This window comes from Lithobates pipiens, unplaced genomic scaffold, assembly GCF_037356315.1.
Source record: "Lithobates pipiens isolate NorthernLeopardFrog02 unplaced genomic scaffold, aLitPip1_a1.2 Scaffold_8, whole genome shotgun sequence".
NCBI classification, from domain to species: domain Eukaryota; kingdom Metazoa; phylum Chordata; class Amphibia; order Anura; family Ranidae; genus Lithobates; species Lithobates pipiens.
In genome coordinates this window covers 590,125,936-590,143,150 of record NW_027507903.1, presented here as the reverse complement: position 1 = coordinate 590,143,150, position 17,215 = coordinate 590,125,936, and the positions used below count along the sequence as shown (strand labels likewise).

At 42.2% G+C, this 17,215-nt stretch overlaps 1 protein-coding gene and 1 pseudogene across 1 annotated transcript in view; one reads left to right on the top strand and one right to left on the bottom strand.

Annotated features, from left to right (window-relative positions):
* Positions 1 to 17,215, bottom strand: part of LOC143962289 (uncharacterized) — a 259,324-nt pseudogene that overhangs the window by 178,207 nt on the left and 63,902 nt on the right.
* LOC143964366 (uncharacterized) overlaps positions 1 to 17,215 on the top strand; it is a 127,626-nt gene that overhangs the window by 53,858 nt on the left and 56,553 nt on the right. The window contains 1 exon segment of the mRNA XM_077474082.1: positions 6,939 to 8,159. Within this exon segment, the coding sequence (XP_077330208.1) occupies positions 6,939 to 8,159 (1,221 nt within the window).

Genomic DNA, 17,215 nt, shown 5'->3' with positions numbered 1-17,215 from the left:
GTGGCTTGGAGGTAACAATCCGTGGTAGTCCAGTGTCAGTCTCTGCTTGCCCATCTGGTGAGGCCGCCTCTGAACCACTGGGCTCTGGAGTAGCGGAAACCCTTTCTGGCCCAGTTTCCCCCAGGTTCTGGTCTGCACGGATATCAAACTCCTGTAGGGCATGTATCAAGCCATCACGGTTTTTGCCACCGACATCAATTCCTCTTTCTGTGCATTCAGCAGTCAGTTCATTTTTGCTCATCTTTTTATATGCTGATAACCCAGACATGTTGCAAGCAGAAAAGATAGAACAGAAAGCAGAGATAGGAAGGAAAACTATCCCGCTACGCTGCCAGCCAATATGTGACAAACGCGGGTGTCAGATCCCCGCCCTCCTCGCTAACTGGTGACAAAGGACCGGCCAACCTCACACCACGCTGTCACTTATGTAACAATGCCACACTCAGCTGCACCCAGCACAAAGATTTTCCAGCTTGCAGGACCACAATCTAGGTGCGGGCAGCCTGAGAGCGATTGTCACTCGGCTAATTACACAATTAACCCTTTAACTGCCACCACCCCCGTTTAAAAGACAGAGCCGGGAGGACTCGTAATTTTAGCAATACCAATTCTAAGTTTAAAATAAGCGCCTGCAACACACACTTCCACCACAGACAGGTCTGTTCAGTGCCTTACTCTACCACAGTAGCGCCCTTTTAAGAGACAGGTTCGTTTATAGATTGCATCAAGAGCTTTAAAGACAAGGTTAACACTTTTCAACATAAGGGTTTATTATGAAAAGGTCAAGGTTGGTGCGAATAAAACATTTACAGAAAAAGGATGTTTAAAAAAATAAAGACAATATACAGCCACAAAGAAATAAGGTAGAATTGGGAAGGAAGAATACTTGCAATTAATGTCCGAGGGTTGATCAGAGTTCAATCGATGAGCAAAGTTAATCGGTTCTCAAACTTGGCAGATGTTCTTGCTTGGATGGTAAAAGGAGAACTGCCCATTGCCTTGGCCTCTCCTCTTTTCTATCAAATCAAAGGGGGTGTTGACAGCGACCAGTAACCAATCGTCTGGTCATCTTGTTTAGGGGTTGGTTGCTGGGAGGTGTCTACACTTATGACCCTGTCCCAGGTACAGTTTGTGATACATATTCATATCTCTGCCTCTCTACTGTTTATAGACTGCAGATATCCATTTTAGTGATCAGCATGATATTTGCTTCAAAACGAGTACACACATGATAGGTTTCCCATTTCAGGGTTACCTAGGAGGAGTAAGGGGTCCCAGTGGCTTCCCATATGACCTGACATAGGGTTTTCTGGACTTGAAATGTTAGAAAATATCTGAGGAAACTAAATATGTCCATTTTATGGCTGTGCTATGATTACTTTGGAAGTTAAAAAATGTTGAAGTTTCAAAACTATACTAATCTGTCTGCACTCTATGTGGTTTGAGGTATTTACGACGGGTATCTGTTGGTTCTCTGAATGGAGAGGGTGACAGTTTTACGACAGGCCTGAATATCTTTCCAGGCAACATGAGCCTTGTTTATTGACCTAGCCTGGTTCTGCTTCCTCTGCTGAGATAACCTTTCTTTCCTTTTGAAAATGTAAAAGCTTTGGATTCCTAAGACAAGGGAGGGGGAAGTTAAGATTGTTCTGTAATGTTGGCTGTGTTCCACACAACATGGCAACTAGTTACAACATCTCCTTTCCCGGACGTGATATCGTTACACTGATAATGATTCTGCAGGGAAATTAGAAGACGATGCAGCTGTATTAAAGAATTTCGTTAGATGGGGAGTCAGATATGTGGAGAATTGTTTAAAATATTCCCCCGAAAGACCATCGGGACCCGGAGCTTTATTACTTGGTAATGATGCAATAGTTGCAAGAATTTCTGTGGTAGAGAATGGTGCGTTTAAGTAAGTTAATTGGGATTCAGTTAGGGTAGGTAGGTTAATCTGGTTAAGAAACATATCAATTTCCTCCGGGGACGGTTGGTGGGTGGAAGCATCTGTATGAAGATTATAAAGATCACTATAATAGTCATTAAAAGCATTCGCTATATCTTGTGGATTAGATAATTTATCTTTTGAGTGTGGGTGGAAGAGATAATGGATTTTAGATTTAGTTTGTATACCTTTAAGTCGCTCAGCTAATTTTTTTACCAGCTTTGTTAGATGTGGAATATGATGTAGCTTTAAATTTACGTTGCATGTATTCATATTTGTACAAAAGGAGAGCTCTAAGTTCCTGTCTAAGTTGCATTAGTTGAGCTAGAGTATTAGGTTGTGATGAAGCTTTATGCTCAGACTCTAATTTAGCAATTTGGGAGGTAAGGGGATCAATTTGTTGTGTTCTTTTCTTTTTGTAAACTGAACTAAGTTTCATAATAATACCTCTAATAACTACTTTATGTGCATTCCACACCACGGCAGGATCTGACACTGAATCAACATTTAGTTCAAAATATTCTGTCAGGTGATTAGCAATTTCTTTAGAATATACTGGATGTTGTAATATGTAATTATTGGCTCGCCATAAAAAGGAATTCTGCTTGGGGGAAGTATCATCAATGGTAATGGAAATTGGATTGTGGTCAGACCATGTCATGGCGTGGATAGCAGATGAACTAACATTTTGTAATAACCATTTATCTGTAAGAAACATATCGATTCTGGAATAAGACTTATGGTGGGGGGAAAAGTACGTGTAGTCCTTCTCTGTTCCGTGATAACATCTCCAGACATTGTAAGGATCGAATGAATTCAGTATTTGACCCAAAGGACATGGATTCCTTTTTGCTGCTGAAGTAGTGTCCATATGGATAGCCACCACTAGGTTGAAATCTCCACATACAAGGAGAAGACCTTGTTTTATCTTGTTGACTTTGGTGAAGATTTTCTTAATAAAGTTGCTTGATGTGAGTTATGCCGCGTACACACGATCAAACAATCGGGAGGAAAAGTCCGGCAAACTCAAGTCCGCCGGACAATCCCACCGTGTGTAGCCTCCGGCATACTTTTTTGACCCGAAAGTACGACGGACTTAGAAAGTAGTTTTGCACTCCAATCTTCCCGCCACACTCGCATTTCGGCGGACAATCCGGCAGTGTGTGTGCTAGTCCGCCGTACTTTTGAAATGAACGGACTTTTCCCGCCCGGAGAAAAGTCCGCTCATTTCGAGCGGGTCTCCAGGTAGGCGGGGCCCACGAAGGAGACGTCGCTGGCCCCGCCACCTGGTATGGACTTAAAGGGGAACCCCAACGCCGAAAAAAATCGGCGTGGGGGTCCCCCTAGGTAAACATCAGACCCTTGTCCGAGCACGCTACCCGGCCGGCCAGGAAAGGGGGGGACGAGCGAGCGCCCCCCCCCCCCATTCCGAGCCACACCAGGCCGCGTGCCCTCAACATGGGGGGGTGCCTTGGGGAAGGGGGGCCCTGCGTCCCCCCCACCCCAAAGCACCTTGTCCCCATGTTGATGAGGACAAGGGCCTCTTCCCGACAACCTTAGCCGTTGGTTGTCGGGGTCTGCGGGTGGGGGGCTTATCGGAATCCATGAGCCCCCTTTAATAAGGGGGCCCCCCGGATACCGGCCTCCCACCCTATGTGAATGAGTATGGGGTACAATGTACCCCTAACCATTCACCTGTAAAATAAAGTACAAAAAAAACACAACACACAAGATAAAATAGTTTATTGCACAGCTCCGGGGGTCTTCTGTCTTCGGGGGTATTCTTGCCAGACTCCTCCGTTATCTTCTTGTAGCTCTTTTACTAGTGGAGGGAGCCCGGCTTTCTTCCTCGCCGCCGGCCTCTTCTACCAACTTCGGGGGTCTTGTCCCCCTCTTCGGTTCTTCTGCCGGGCCACCGCGCCTTCTTATAGCTCTTTTACAGGCGGTGGCCAGCGACGTCTCCTTCGCGGGCCCCGCCTACCTAGAGACGCATTCGAAATTAGCGGACTTTCCTCCGCGTGTGTGGGCGAGTCCGTTCATTTCAAAAGTAGGGCGGATAGTACGGCGGACTTAGTACGCCGTATTAGTCCGCTGAAAATTTTTTTTGCTGAATGCCAAAGGGATTGTCTCTTAACCAGATGATTAAGTCCTCTGACATTTAAGGATAATATTTTAAATGGCATAGTAGTTGGAATGAATTAAGATTAATAAATGAAATAGGATAACACTTACAGTTAGTATGTAGTAGGTGGATCGTAGAAAGAATGATCAAGATTCAGCGTTGTAACGAGTTAATTTGACTGGTATTTGGATGCGTATCTGTTGTTATTAAACCTGAAATGAGAACTGTACTGAAACAATCAAAAAAAGAAACAAAGACAACGAGTCGTAAACTTATCAGTCACAAATACAACAAAATTTGGCGGTTTGTAATTAACACAGATAGAAGCTGTAACAGCTAAACTGCTGTTGGAGGGAACAGTTAATACCAGTGGAACGGAAGACAGAACAAATTTCCATTAGGGGATGTTATATACGTTGTAGATGAATCAATTAAGAGCCAGATATTTCCATTGTTGATTCCGGGATTCCTGATTGTGTTGGTATAGCAGAGGTATACGTTTTGGTAAAGATGGATCAATTGTTTTGGGAAGATCTAGAATTATCCTCCAATCATTCAGAAGCTTGATCCCCTTTTGTAGATCATTAACGACATGTGTCGATCCATTTCTAGTAATGATCAATGTGGCTGGGTATCGCCATTTATATAGTATTTTATGATTGTGCATACTCTTAGTTATTGGATTTAAGTCTCTTTTCAGTTGTAGTGTATGTTTGGAAAGATCAGGGAATATTTGTACACCCTTGAATGGGCATGGTAGTGGGCCTTTGGATCTAGCTTCATACATCATTTTTTCTTTGACATGGAAAAAATTGATCCTCATGAGTACATCTCTCGGTACTGAAGCTGCCAAATGTTGTGGTTTTGCAATTCTGTGTATTCTATCAATAGTCAAATCTCTTGGAGTAATGTCTGGTAAAATTGTGCGAATCAGGTCCTTTGCGTATTTGGTCAAATCTGACGTATTAACACTTTCAGGGACACCCCTTAATTTGACATTGTTGCGTCTGAAACGGTCTTCCAAATCGGTCAGCTTGGTATGGACCCAATCCTGTTCATCTTTCACGTCATCATGGGCGTCAATGAGATCATTCACTGTGTGTGAACATTCAGTCATTCACCTTTCTATAATGGAGACTCTGTTATCTAATGAGCTCACATCAGCATTTAATTTATGTAATAGGTTTGACAGATCTGACACTAATGAGGAGTGTAGCGATATTTTCCTTTAATGTAGTGTCAATAACTGGTTGCCCTGATGTGGGAAATGATTCTATAGGAGATTGTAAGGCCTGATTAGTTTGTGGAGAATTAGAAGCCTGGGTCTGTAGTACTTGTGAATGAGGCTGTACTATTAATGTATCTATCCTCATTTTTGCTCTGGCGGGGCTGTTTAGCAAAGAGTCAGCACTGGCATCTTGAGAAGGGGATTTAGGTGTTTCTCCTTTAATTATTTTCTCCTGTTGTTCTGAGGGGAGAGTGGTGTAGTTTCCCTGAGGTGCTGAAATGCCGTCTGCGCCATTTTGGATTTCACTGACCTGTTCTCCGGGAGCATACATTAGTGTTGTAAGCTTTTTCGGTCGGTATTCTCCCATTCTTTTACGTGACATCGTTACATGGGATGTTCGTTCGCTATCGGGTAATGTTTTTGGATGGAATCACGGTCCCGTTCGGATCCAATTCCTTCCGTTATTTCCCCTCACGATGGAGCTCTGTGATTAAGCATCCATCTTCCGCGCTGGCCGGCCATGCCCCCCAACTTCTAGGTTTTATTGTCAAAGCTAAATCAATCTAAATCAGTTAGAAGCTGATTGGTTATTAGACTTGCATGCACAACGGAAAATTTAGTTTAGTTTCTGTTGTCATTCGTAAAATACATAATTTCGTTCTGTTATATTCGTTATGTTACGTCAATACGTTTTAAGATAATTCATTATTATTCATAGAGTGTTGATATTCGTTATACTGAATCTCAAATCGTGTTGAATTCATTTGTTATATGCGCTATCATTTCGTTTGTATTCATTGAAATTCGATATATATGTATGTACAGTATATATATTGGTGATAACGATTCGTAGTTTAAATAGTCTTTGTTTATTGAATCTTTTAACACACACAATGACAATATCTCTTCTCCTCTGCTCAAATACAATACAACACCCTTCTCACTCAGTTCTCAGGAATGCACTTTGTCAGTAATCCAACCTCCAGCACAAAATGAATCAGCTGATTGGACTGTAAAATTACTTTGAGTTGACCTTTTGTTTCATTAGATCTTTAATGAATTACCGAATCATGCCAAATTCAATAGTTATATCCGCTATCATTTCTTTCATATTCGTTGAAATTCGTTATATTTTTATTCAGACTTTCGGATGCATCCGAATGTCTGAAAGTTGCAAAATTTGGCCAAATTTCCATTCGTTATGAAACAAATTGCACAAGCCTATTGGTTACTATGCACAGCTGCACCAGATTCTGTGTGCACCAGTCCTAGTAAGTATCCCCCTTGTTTTCAAATCTACTTTACAATTGATGAGATCTGAAAACACAGACAGGCATAATTATAGAAATTATAACACTCCTACCCCCCCCCCCCCCCCCCATTAACATACATAGAAGGGGAAGATAGGTGGGATTTCTAAGCAAGAAAAAAGCAGAAATTTTTGCTCATATTTTACGTTTTGCTATGTTAATGAGTACATACTGTATAACAATTGTTGTTTAACATAGGAATTTTTACAATTTGAGTTTAAAAGTGGAAAGGCTCTTTAAGATTTAGATACTTTTAAGATACTTTTTTTTTACAACTGGTAAAAATGAACTACTATTTAAGACTTATTCTGAAAATATTTTATAGGTAAACAGATCATCATCAACACACAATGAGTCAAGTAGGAGACAAGCCGTATCAATGCTCCGTGTGCCAGAAACGTTTTATTTTTAAGTCAAGACTCAGTGCCCATCAGAGGACTCACACTGGAGAGAAACCATTTATATGTTCAGAATGTGGCAAGTGCTTTTCACGTAAGGAAAAGCTTGCTAAACATGAAATGATTCACACAGGAGAGAGGCCTTTTTCTTGCTCTGAATGTGAAAAAGTGTTTTTACGGAAGGAATCGCTAATCGTTCACCAGAGGCATCACACGGGAGAGAAGCCATTTAAATGTTCAGAATGTGGCAAGTGCTTCTCACGGAGGGAACAGCTTGTTCGACATGAAAAGGGCCACACAGGAATACAGACATTTTCTTGCTCTGAATGTGAAAAAGTGTTTTTATGGAAGAAATCGCTAATCATTCACCAGAGGCATCACACGGGAGAGAAGCCATTTAAATGTTCAGAATGTGGCAAGTGCTTCTCACAGAAGGAACAGCTTGTTCAACATGAAAAGGGCCACACAGGAATACAGACATTTTCTTGCTCTGAATGTGAAAACGTTTATTTATGGAAGAAATCGCTAATCAGTCACCAGAGGATTCACACAGGAGAGAAGTCATTTGATTGTCCAGAATGTGACAAATGCTTCTCTTATAAGATTTCTCTAGTTAAACACCTGAAGACTCACACAGGAGAGAAACCATTTAAATGTTCAGAATGTGACAAATGCTTCTCACTACATTCTACTCTTACTACACACCTGAGGGTTCACACAGGAGAGAAACCATTTAAATGTTCAGAATGTGAAAAGTGCTTCTCACGAAAAGATCTTCTTACTGCACACCTGAGGATTCACACAGGAGAGAAACCATTTAAATGTTCAGAATGTGACAAATGCTTTGCACATAGTAATCGTTTTGTTGAACACCAAAGAATTCACACAGGAGAGAAACCATTTAAATGTTCAGAATGTGACAAATGCTTCGCATATAGTCATCGTCTTGTTACACACCAAAGAATTCACACAGGAGAGAAACCATTTAAATGTTCAGAATGTGAAAAGTGCTTTTTACAACATACCAATCTTACTACACACCTGAAGACTCACACAGCAGTGAAGCCATTTTCTTGCTCAGAATGTGAACAACTATTTACACAGAAGTCATCACTAATCAATCACCAGAGAATTCATATCAAGGAGAAACCTTACAGATTTCCAAAATGTGACCAACTTTGAGGATACATGTTATTTGACACTAACAAAACAAAAGATGTTCTAGAGAAAATGCTATCCACCTCAAACTCTGAAAACCTTTTATCAACCGGTAAAATCATGTGCAAATTAATCCCTAAAATAAGGTTCTACTCAACCAAAGTATGAGAGAAAGAATTGAATCAGCATGATAGGAATGTTACCTAATTAAGACCCAAAAATCCATGCATTTTTTTAAAGAATTTTGACCAAGAAGATCTTACATTTTGTGTTATTTTATAGACACATTCTAATATAACCTGTAGCAGGGCAAAAGCTTTGAAGGACACAGGTCTATTATACCTGTTATACTTAAGTGGAGTTCCATTATTTTTTTTTTTGTTTATTAAAAGTCAGCAGCTACAAAAAGTGTAGCTGCTGACTTTTAATAAACATTCCCTCACCAATCCAATGGTCCAGTGTCGCGGCCGCCCGAAGCATCGGATCTCTCCATCTCCCCTCAGCAGCGCCAGAGGGACTGACTAGGCAGCCCGGCCAGAAGTGGGAGCTGGGTACCTGTCAAAACTAGATACCCGCTCCCCACCAAAAAAAAAATTAAATGTCAAATGTGGCATTCCAGGGGGTCAGGAAGTTACACTTTGGGTTGGTACTCCGCTTTAAGAAACAACAGTTCAAGTCTTCATGGTTAAAGGTTTGTGTCTTTATGCTTGAAAACCATACATTTTTAGGAATATTGGACAATTTGGCAAGAAAATCTCCTGCTTGTGACATTTTTCCAACAAATCCACATATAACCCATAGATTGGGCAAAAACGGTGATGGACATTTTGATCCATACCCATTGCATTAAGAAGCAACAAATACATTATTAGGTACAGTTTCCACTTTCTCTTCATATATGTGTGGTGGCTTGTATGTAAGGCTTATGTTTTCCTGGTTAACAAAGTATTTCAGGACCTAGGGGGGGGGGGGGGGGGGGTAATAGTTTGAGATACAAGATTTCATAAACTGTGGTATACTACATTGCTAAAAAAAATGGGGCCATGTGCATTTTCTTTGTATAATCAATAGGTTGCCTTTAGACCCCTTTCACACCAGGGCGTTTTGCAGGCGCTATAACGTTAGAAATAGCGCCTGCAATCCGCCCTAAAGAAGCTGCACCATTGTATGTCGTGTGAAAGCCCGAGGGCTTTCACACTACAGAGGTGCGGTGCGCTGGCAGGACGTCAGAAAAAATTTCTGCCAGCAGTTTCTTTGGAGCGGTGAAGGAGCGGTGTGTTTATCAATGGGGCAGCGCTGTAATACTGCTATTGCGGCGTATTTCTGGCGGTTTTAACCCTTTCGCAGCCACTAGCAGGGGGTAAATGCGCCCCGCTAGCGCCCGAAATGCACCGCAAATCCGGCGGTAAAATGCTGCTAAAAATAGTGGCGTTTTACCGCCGACGCAATGGCCGGTGTGGTGTGAAAGGGGTCTAAAGGATAAATTCAGCTTTCTAAAACAAATAATAAATGCACATATTTTTGCAGGTAAAAAAAAATGTGCTTTCATTATTTTTTGTAGTAGGGGCCTGTAAAGCATTGCACCAGCAATCAGGAGATAGCTGATGCCATGCAGGTCTCCTGCACACTGTCAGTGTATTTGCTTGTCTATACACCTCGTTGATATTTGTTGACAAGAAGACTCAATGAACTACCATAGTGCTAGTTCATTGAGAACTACAAGCTGACAGCCACTAAGGCTGTTGCAACTTGTAGTTTTCCATTCACAGAGCACAGTGAATGAGTGATGCGGTCTGCCAGGTGGAGTCCTGCACAGCCAAATTATTTTTACATTTTGACAGCTAGTGGGGGGGGGAGAAGATTCCGCTAGCTGTCAGAGTGGTGGGGAGTGGGGGCTAGTCCTTTAATAACAGGTTACATGTTACACCCTGAATATGAGTCTAAAATGTAACATGTTATAAGTAGATGTTTGTAATTAGGTTCTGTAGTAAGGACAATTGTGAGAGTGTCCTATATCTGTGTCAATTTTACCTCCATTGTCAACCACAGTTCTTTTTTATGTTTTTTAAATTTTGTAGAAATATTGATTTGGTGGTATTCATGCTAGAAGAATAAAGTAAGGCGATATGACCGGCGGTATATTAGCCTTTAAAGTTTAAATGGAGAAAGGGTGGTTGTAAACCCTCACATATTCCCAGTAAAGTGAACAGCCTCAGATGATAAACAGAGATTAAACAAATCCTCCTACATAAGTTGTATTTGTTTATCTGCAGGCTTCCCCTCTCTACACCTTTTCAAAAGTGTGGATTGTGTTAAAAAATCTTTCTTCATCTGTCAGCAGCACACAGAAGAGGGCAGAGAGACTTAGTGTGTAAGATCTGATTGGAGGAAAGGAACACACTCCCCTCCACACAGCAGAAGAATGGTGTTGTGAATAGACAAGCTCTTTTCTGAGCTCTCCCTCCCCTTCCCTTCCTACACAAATTTTACTGATGTGTTGTAAAAACGACACTTAGAGCTTTGGAGAGAAATAGTAAACACTACAGATACACGTGCTTTGCTCAAATTCCATGATTCAGGTTTACAACCACTTTAAAGTATATCTAAATACATTACTTGTTTCCCATTTTCTAAAGTAGAGACTGGTTAAAAATTGCGTCAGGTTTTTTTTTCCTATCTGTACCTTGCTCAAAAAGTTTGGGTTTCTGGTGTTATGCTGTACTCTGTAAGGGTAACTCCACATTTTACAAAAAAAAATACATGTGTATATATATAGTTGCAGGAAAAAAAGTGGATTTTGTTACATTTTTGCAAATTAGCCTGTAAAGCAGGGGTCCCAAACTGTCGGCCCTCCAGCTGATGTAAAACTAAAAGTCCCATCATTCCTCTGCCTGTGGGAGTCACGCTTGTAACTGTCAGCCTTGCAATGCCTCGTGGGACTTGTAGTTTTGTAACAGCTGGAGGGCTCCTAGTTTAAGATCCCTGCTGTAAAGCACTGCAACTGCGATCAGTGGGTGCAATGCAGAGATCCTTTAGATTCTTCCTACAGCTCCCTGTCTGTACTAATGTATGGTCTTATTAGAGTTATTATTAGTTTAGAGAGCTGAAGGAATTTTCATTGGTATCAGGGACTATAACACCAGTCAGTGACTCCCAGCAGCCAGCAGATCCCAGAAATTAGTCTGCATCTGATGCTGGTTGTTGGAAGGGTTTTTAGCCCATCTTCTAGCTTTCCACAATGCCTCAGAATTTTGACCTGTGTTCCAAACTTCCTGATCTTGTGGCTTCTGTCTTGATCCTGCTTTTGAACTTTTTACCTTGACCCTTGATGTCTTACCTGTTCCCCTGATCTGGCTGCCTCTACCTACTCCTCTTGTACCTCATTTCAGCTTTGTCCACCTTCTTGACTTGCCTCAACCAATGTTCCTTGAACCTCCTGCCTGACCATAACTTACCCGATCTTCCCCCTTTCTTGTATATAGTTTATCATAGTTAATTTGTTAGTTACATAGTTCTTTAGTAGGTTTCATTTATCACACGTTTCACTTTTGCTTGTATTCTCATTGTGGTGTTGGGTGTTTGTTTGTTTTTTTGCTGTTTTATTAATAAATCTTTTTATAATTGAAATTAGTTGGGTCCTGTCTCCTTTGTACAACTACACAGCTCCACAGCTTTGTACAGCTACACAGCGGATGTGTTTCCCATCTAATTCCCCAATGCAGTTTGGGAAGTTGGTCTTCTCCCAAAATTCCTCCGCTATTTCCTCCCACAGACTGGATGTTGGCTCCGGCATGACTGATGTTCTCAGTTCTTCCCAGATAATATGACAGGTATCGTGCACAATGGTGGATACGGTGGAAATTCCCATCAGAAATTGATGATGGAGGGAGGTGAAACTGGCACCAGTGGCAAGGTATCTGCAATACAAAATTGATAACAATTCAGAAAATATAAAATATAGTAAAATAAATAAAATTCAAAATAAAAAAATCAATATACATATGGAGTTCTACATGGTAACAAATAAACATCAGCATCTATATAAGCTGATGACTTTTAACACATTGCAGCCCAAAGATGAAACATCCCTCGGCTCAGGTAGTAGGTGCTGGCATCCAAACAGGAAGCCTGGTGGTGGGTTGGTCTAGTACAAATATTATTTGGTGGTACCTTGCTTGTTAATGCAAAATTCTGCCTTTGTGTTCAGAGCTCACCTACATAATGAGAAACTACTGAAATTTGATGACGTTTCCTATTTGCAAAAAATAAAACTGACTGTGCAAGGCACGATAGATAGTTTTCAAGGATAGAAAATAATGGTAATGGTAGTAATGTGCGAAAAATCGCTGTTGTGATATAGATTAGGTCATAGATTCATCTATATATATATATATATATATATATATATATATACCTATATATATATACACATACACACTATTGCCAATATTGCCTAAGCCTGCATGTACATGATTTTAAGCATTTGTTCAACATATGGAAAACCTACCTTAAAGTAAGTAACAGCCGTTCTTCTGGACTAATGCTTCTTCGCATATTGGTCGTGGTTCTGGTCAGGTGTCCTCTAACAAGTACCAACAGCTCATCGAAGCACGCCACCGACATCCTTGTGTAATTATGGAACTTGTCCCCATGAGTCCTCAGCTCACCGAACATGAGGGCAAAGTAGCCGATCGATAGGCGCTGGGACGTTAAAGGATGGACCCAGTAACGATGAGGACGTCGCCTACTCTGGATCGCTCTTCTTGTCTTCATCCTCATCATCAGCAAAATGAGCATTGCAAGCAAACTACCCATATTTGCATTCATTTTTTCAAAAAAACTCTGGCACAAAACTGAGCACTCCTCTCCCTGCAAAACTCCAACACACACTCAGCCAGAGAACAAAGAAACAGGTTTAAATACAGAGGACCGCAATGCATCATGGGTACATTCCAGGGAACAAAAACATAAATAAATAAAAGGGTTGCTATGGGAATAAAAACTGCAGTTAAACGCAACCGCATAAAAAACGCACGTAAACGCAGGTAAGCGCACTGTGCAAACGCAGCTGATCGCTTTGCCTGGAGCCTTGAATTTTGTAGAAAAAAATAAACATGATAAACTGCGGCAGAACAGCCGCCCGTGTGAAAGGGGCCTTAACTCCTGCTTTTGCTGGATGTCAGCACTTAGTAATCTAATAATAGCAGTGCAATGATCACTGAATTTGTGTTCCATTGAAAACTTCAAATTCTAGCACTTGGGTGTGAAAGGTGGTTTTAGCCTTTAAGCAGTGTAGGGTTGACTCCTGGTAAACTATTATTTTGTGCATTATTATAGATATCCTACACTTAGGAAACTTAGATAATTTAGAGTGGGAACCACATTTATCAGAAGTCCCTAATTACAGCAGTGTGGCCTTCCCATATATTTGCAAATGTATGCAACTAAATCCTTTATTCATCCTAGGTAGTTAGGGAGATTTCTTTTTCTGCCTAGCTTGAATGGGTATTAATTTTGTATAGTTAAAACATTTTCCCTCATTTTGCCCTGTAAACACAACAGAAATAGAAAATACTGTATCTTTAAAATAAGACAAATCTTCTCTAAAGCCGACCATTATGTCCGTGGATTTTTTAATAAATGATTAATCAATCACTTAATTACTTTATACACTTCTATAAAAGGGACCTGATGGAAAACTTTTGTCAATCAGTAGGTGCAGCCAATCAACGGCAGCTACTGATCAGTGTATTCTGACAGAAGCAGGTCTGGTTTTCAAAATGCAATGCTCTGGCAGAGTGAGGATGGCAATGGCATTCCTCCAACTACCTTTTTTCAGGATGGAGGTAAACTACCCATCTATAGCCAGCTTAAAGTGGAAATTTACTCAGAAAATGAAACTCTGCTAGATCAGTTCAGACTGACCCCTTTTGCAGGTATAGCTATGTAAAACATTAGAAATAGGTGCCTATTAGGGATGAGCCGAACACCCCCCGGTTCGGTTCGCACCAGAACTTGCGAACGACCCCCGCGTTCGGTACGAACGTTAGAACCCCATTGAAGTCTATAGGACTCGAACGTTCGAATTGGAAAGTGCTAATTTTAACGGCTAATATGCAAGATAGTGTGCTAAAAAGGGTTTGGCGATCTGCCTCCTGCCTCAGGGGACATGGGTCACTGCAAAAAAAAGTTTTAAAAACTACCGTTTTGGCGGGAGCACTGATTTTAATGACGATTAAAGTGAAAAAAAAAGTGAAATATTCCTTTAAATATGGTGCCTGGGGGGTGTCTATAGTATGCCTGTGAAGTGCCACGTGTTTCCCGTGTTTAGAACAGTCCCTGCACAAAATGACATTAAACGGAAATAACACCATTTAAAACTGCTTGCGGTTTTAATGTTATATCTGGTTCCTGCAATATGGTTGAAAATCATTCAGAAAAATGGCATGGGTAGCCCTCCCTGCCCATTACCAGCCTATTTGGGTCTTGTACGCATATTAAGGGGAACCCCGTACCCATATTAAAAAATAAGGAAATGCGTGTGGCCCCCAGGCCCTATATACTCAGAACAGCAGTATACAGGCGGTGCAAACAAGACAGGGACTGTGTAGGTTTGTTGTGTTAAGTTGAATCTGTTTGTCATTTTCAACCGGTACATTTTTAAAGTGTAGCTCCAGTCAAAAAAAATATCTTTAAGCTTTTTGGAAAACATAGGGAAGGGTTATCACCCCTGTATAATTTGTTTTGTCGTCCATCTTTTTTCATCTCACTTGCTGCTGTCTCGTTGCGTTTGCAAGTAGGAGATGTTTGTAAGTTGGATGTTTGAAAGTAGGGGCCTGCCCTATATGCTCTGCAGAAATGGCGGAACAAGGTGTTGGTTTTGCAACAACATTGTAAGCCCTCAAAGTGACTCTTGGTGGCCGCTGGAGCGCCCTGCTGTGAACGATTATATCAAGAATTGTAATTACATGCCATTGTTGAACAGTGGTAGAAAAATTGACCTTTGGTGGTTGTGGTGCTGGTGCGACAACACTATAAGTCCTCACAGTTACTCTGGGTGGGCACAGGAAGGGGCCCTCCTGTGAAATATTATATCAAGAATTGTAATTACATGTCCCTGTTAAACAGGGGCAGAAAAATTGGGCCTTAGGCACTGGTGCCATCACACTGCAACCTCTGCCATACACTCTAGTTTTATTGCAGGAATTAGCCCTGCTGCAAAGCATTGCATCAAAAATTGTACTTAAACGCCCCTGTTAAACAGGGGCAGAAAAATTGGGCCTTAGGCACTGGTGCCATCACACTGCAACCTCTGCCATACACTCTAGTTTTTTTGCAGGAATTAGCCCTGCTGCAAAGCATTGCATCAAAAATTGTACTTAAACGCCCCTGTTAAACAGGGGCAGAAAAATTGGGCCTTAGGCACTGGTGCCATCACACTGCAACCTCTGCCATACACTCTAGTTTTATTGCAGGAATTAGCCCTGCTGCAAAGCATTGCATCAAAAATTGTACTTAAACGCCCCTGTTAAACAGGGGCAGAAAAATTGGGCTGCTGGCATCACCCAGAACCAAAAATGTTCTTCCAACATATCAGTGGAGGAGGAAGAGGATAGACAATCAACATAACAGGACAGTCACTCAGCATCAGCATAGGCAGTCTTGAAGGGATGTGGTATTTCAAAAAAAAAATATTCGGTTACATCAGCTTCAGGTGCTTGGTAGCTGTGGGTGATCCAAGACTGATTCATCTTGATGAAGGTCAGTCGATCAACTGATTCGGTGGACAGGCGCACCCTGTGATCGGTAACGAAGCCACCAGCAGCACTGAAGGTGCGTTCCGAAAGAACGCTGGATGCAGGACAGGCCAGTAGCTCAATTGCATACTGTGCAAGCTCTGGCCAGTGATCCATCCTCAAGTAAGCCAGAGGATTTTCAGTGGGAAAGGTGTCCAAGTCTGACCTTGCCCCTAGGTATTCCTGCACCATGTAAATTAGACGCTGGCGATGGGTGCTGGAACCAATCATACCTTGGGGCTGCGGACTAAAAAAATTGTCTGAAAGCATCAGTCAGACGGCCACCTTCTCCACCGCTCCTTCTGACCGATGCCTCAGCAACACGTTGTCCAGGACCAGGAGTTTGTAACCTCCCAGTCTCTGGGAACGCGTTGCACAGAGCTTTCTGCAAGGCCTCCCGGAGATGTCTCATCCTCTGCTCCCTCTGCGATGGCAAGATAAGGTCGGCAACCTTACCCTTGTACCGTGGATCAAGGAGAGTGGCCAGCCAGTAATGGTCCCTCTCCTTGATCCGAAGAATACGAGGATCCTTCCGCAGGCTTTGCAGGATCAGGGAGGCCATGCAGCGTAGGTTAGCTGAGGCATTCGGTCCGGAGTCCTCTGGGTCACTAAGGACAACATGATCCGCAGCTACCTCCTCCCAGCCACGTACAAGTCCACGTGTTTCTTGGGACTGTAAATCATCCCTATAAGACTGCTGCTGCTGATGCTGAGTGCCAGCCTCCACCTCCATGCTGACACAATCATCCTCCTCCTCCTCTTCCTCCTCCTCATCCTCTTCCTGTGTGATGGGTGGCACAGCAGGAACACTGTCTGGATAAAGGGGGCCTTGAGAGGCAAGGAAGTCCTCCTCTTCCTGCCTCTGTTCTGCCTCAAGTGCCCTGTCCATTATTCCACGCAGCGTATGCTCCAAGAGGTGGACAAGAGGTATAGTGTCACTGATGCATGCACTGTCACTGCTCACCATCCTTGTGGCCTCCTCAAACGGTGACAGGACAGTGCATGCATCCCTGATCATGCCCCACTGGCGTGGTGAGAAAAAACCAAGCTCTCCTGACCCTGTCCTGGTGCCGTAGTCGCACAGGTACTCATTGATGGCCCTCTGCTGCGTGTGCAGCCGCTGCAGCATGGCCAATGTTGAGTTCCATCTGGTGGGCATGTCACATATAAGGCGGTTCTTGGGCAGGTTCAACTCCTTTTGGAGCTCAGCCAGCCGAGCACAGGCATTAAATGATCGGCGGAAATGCACACAGACTCT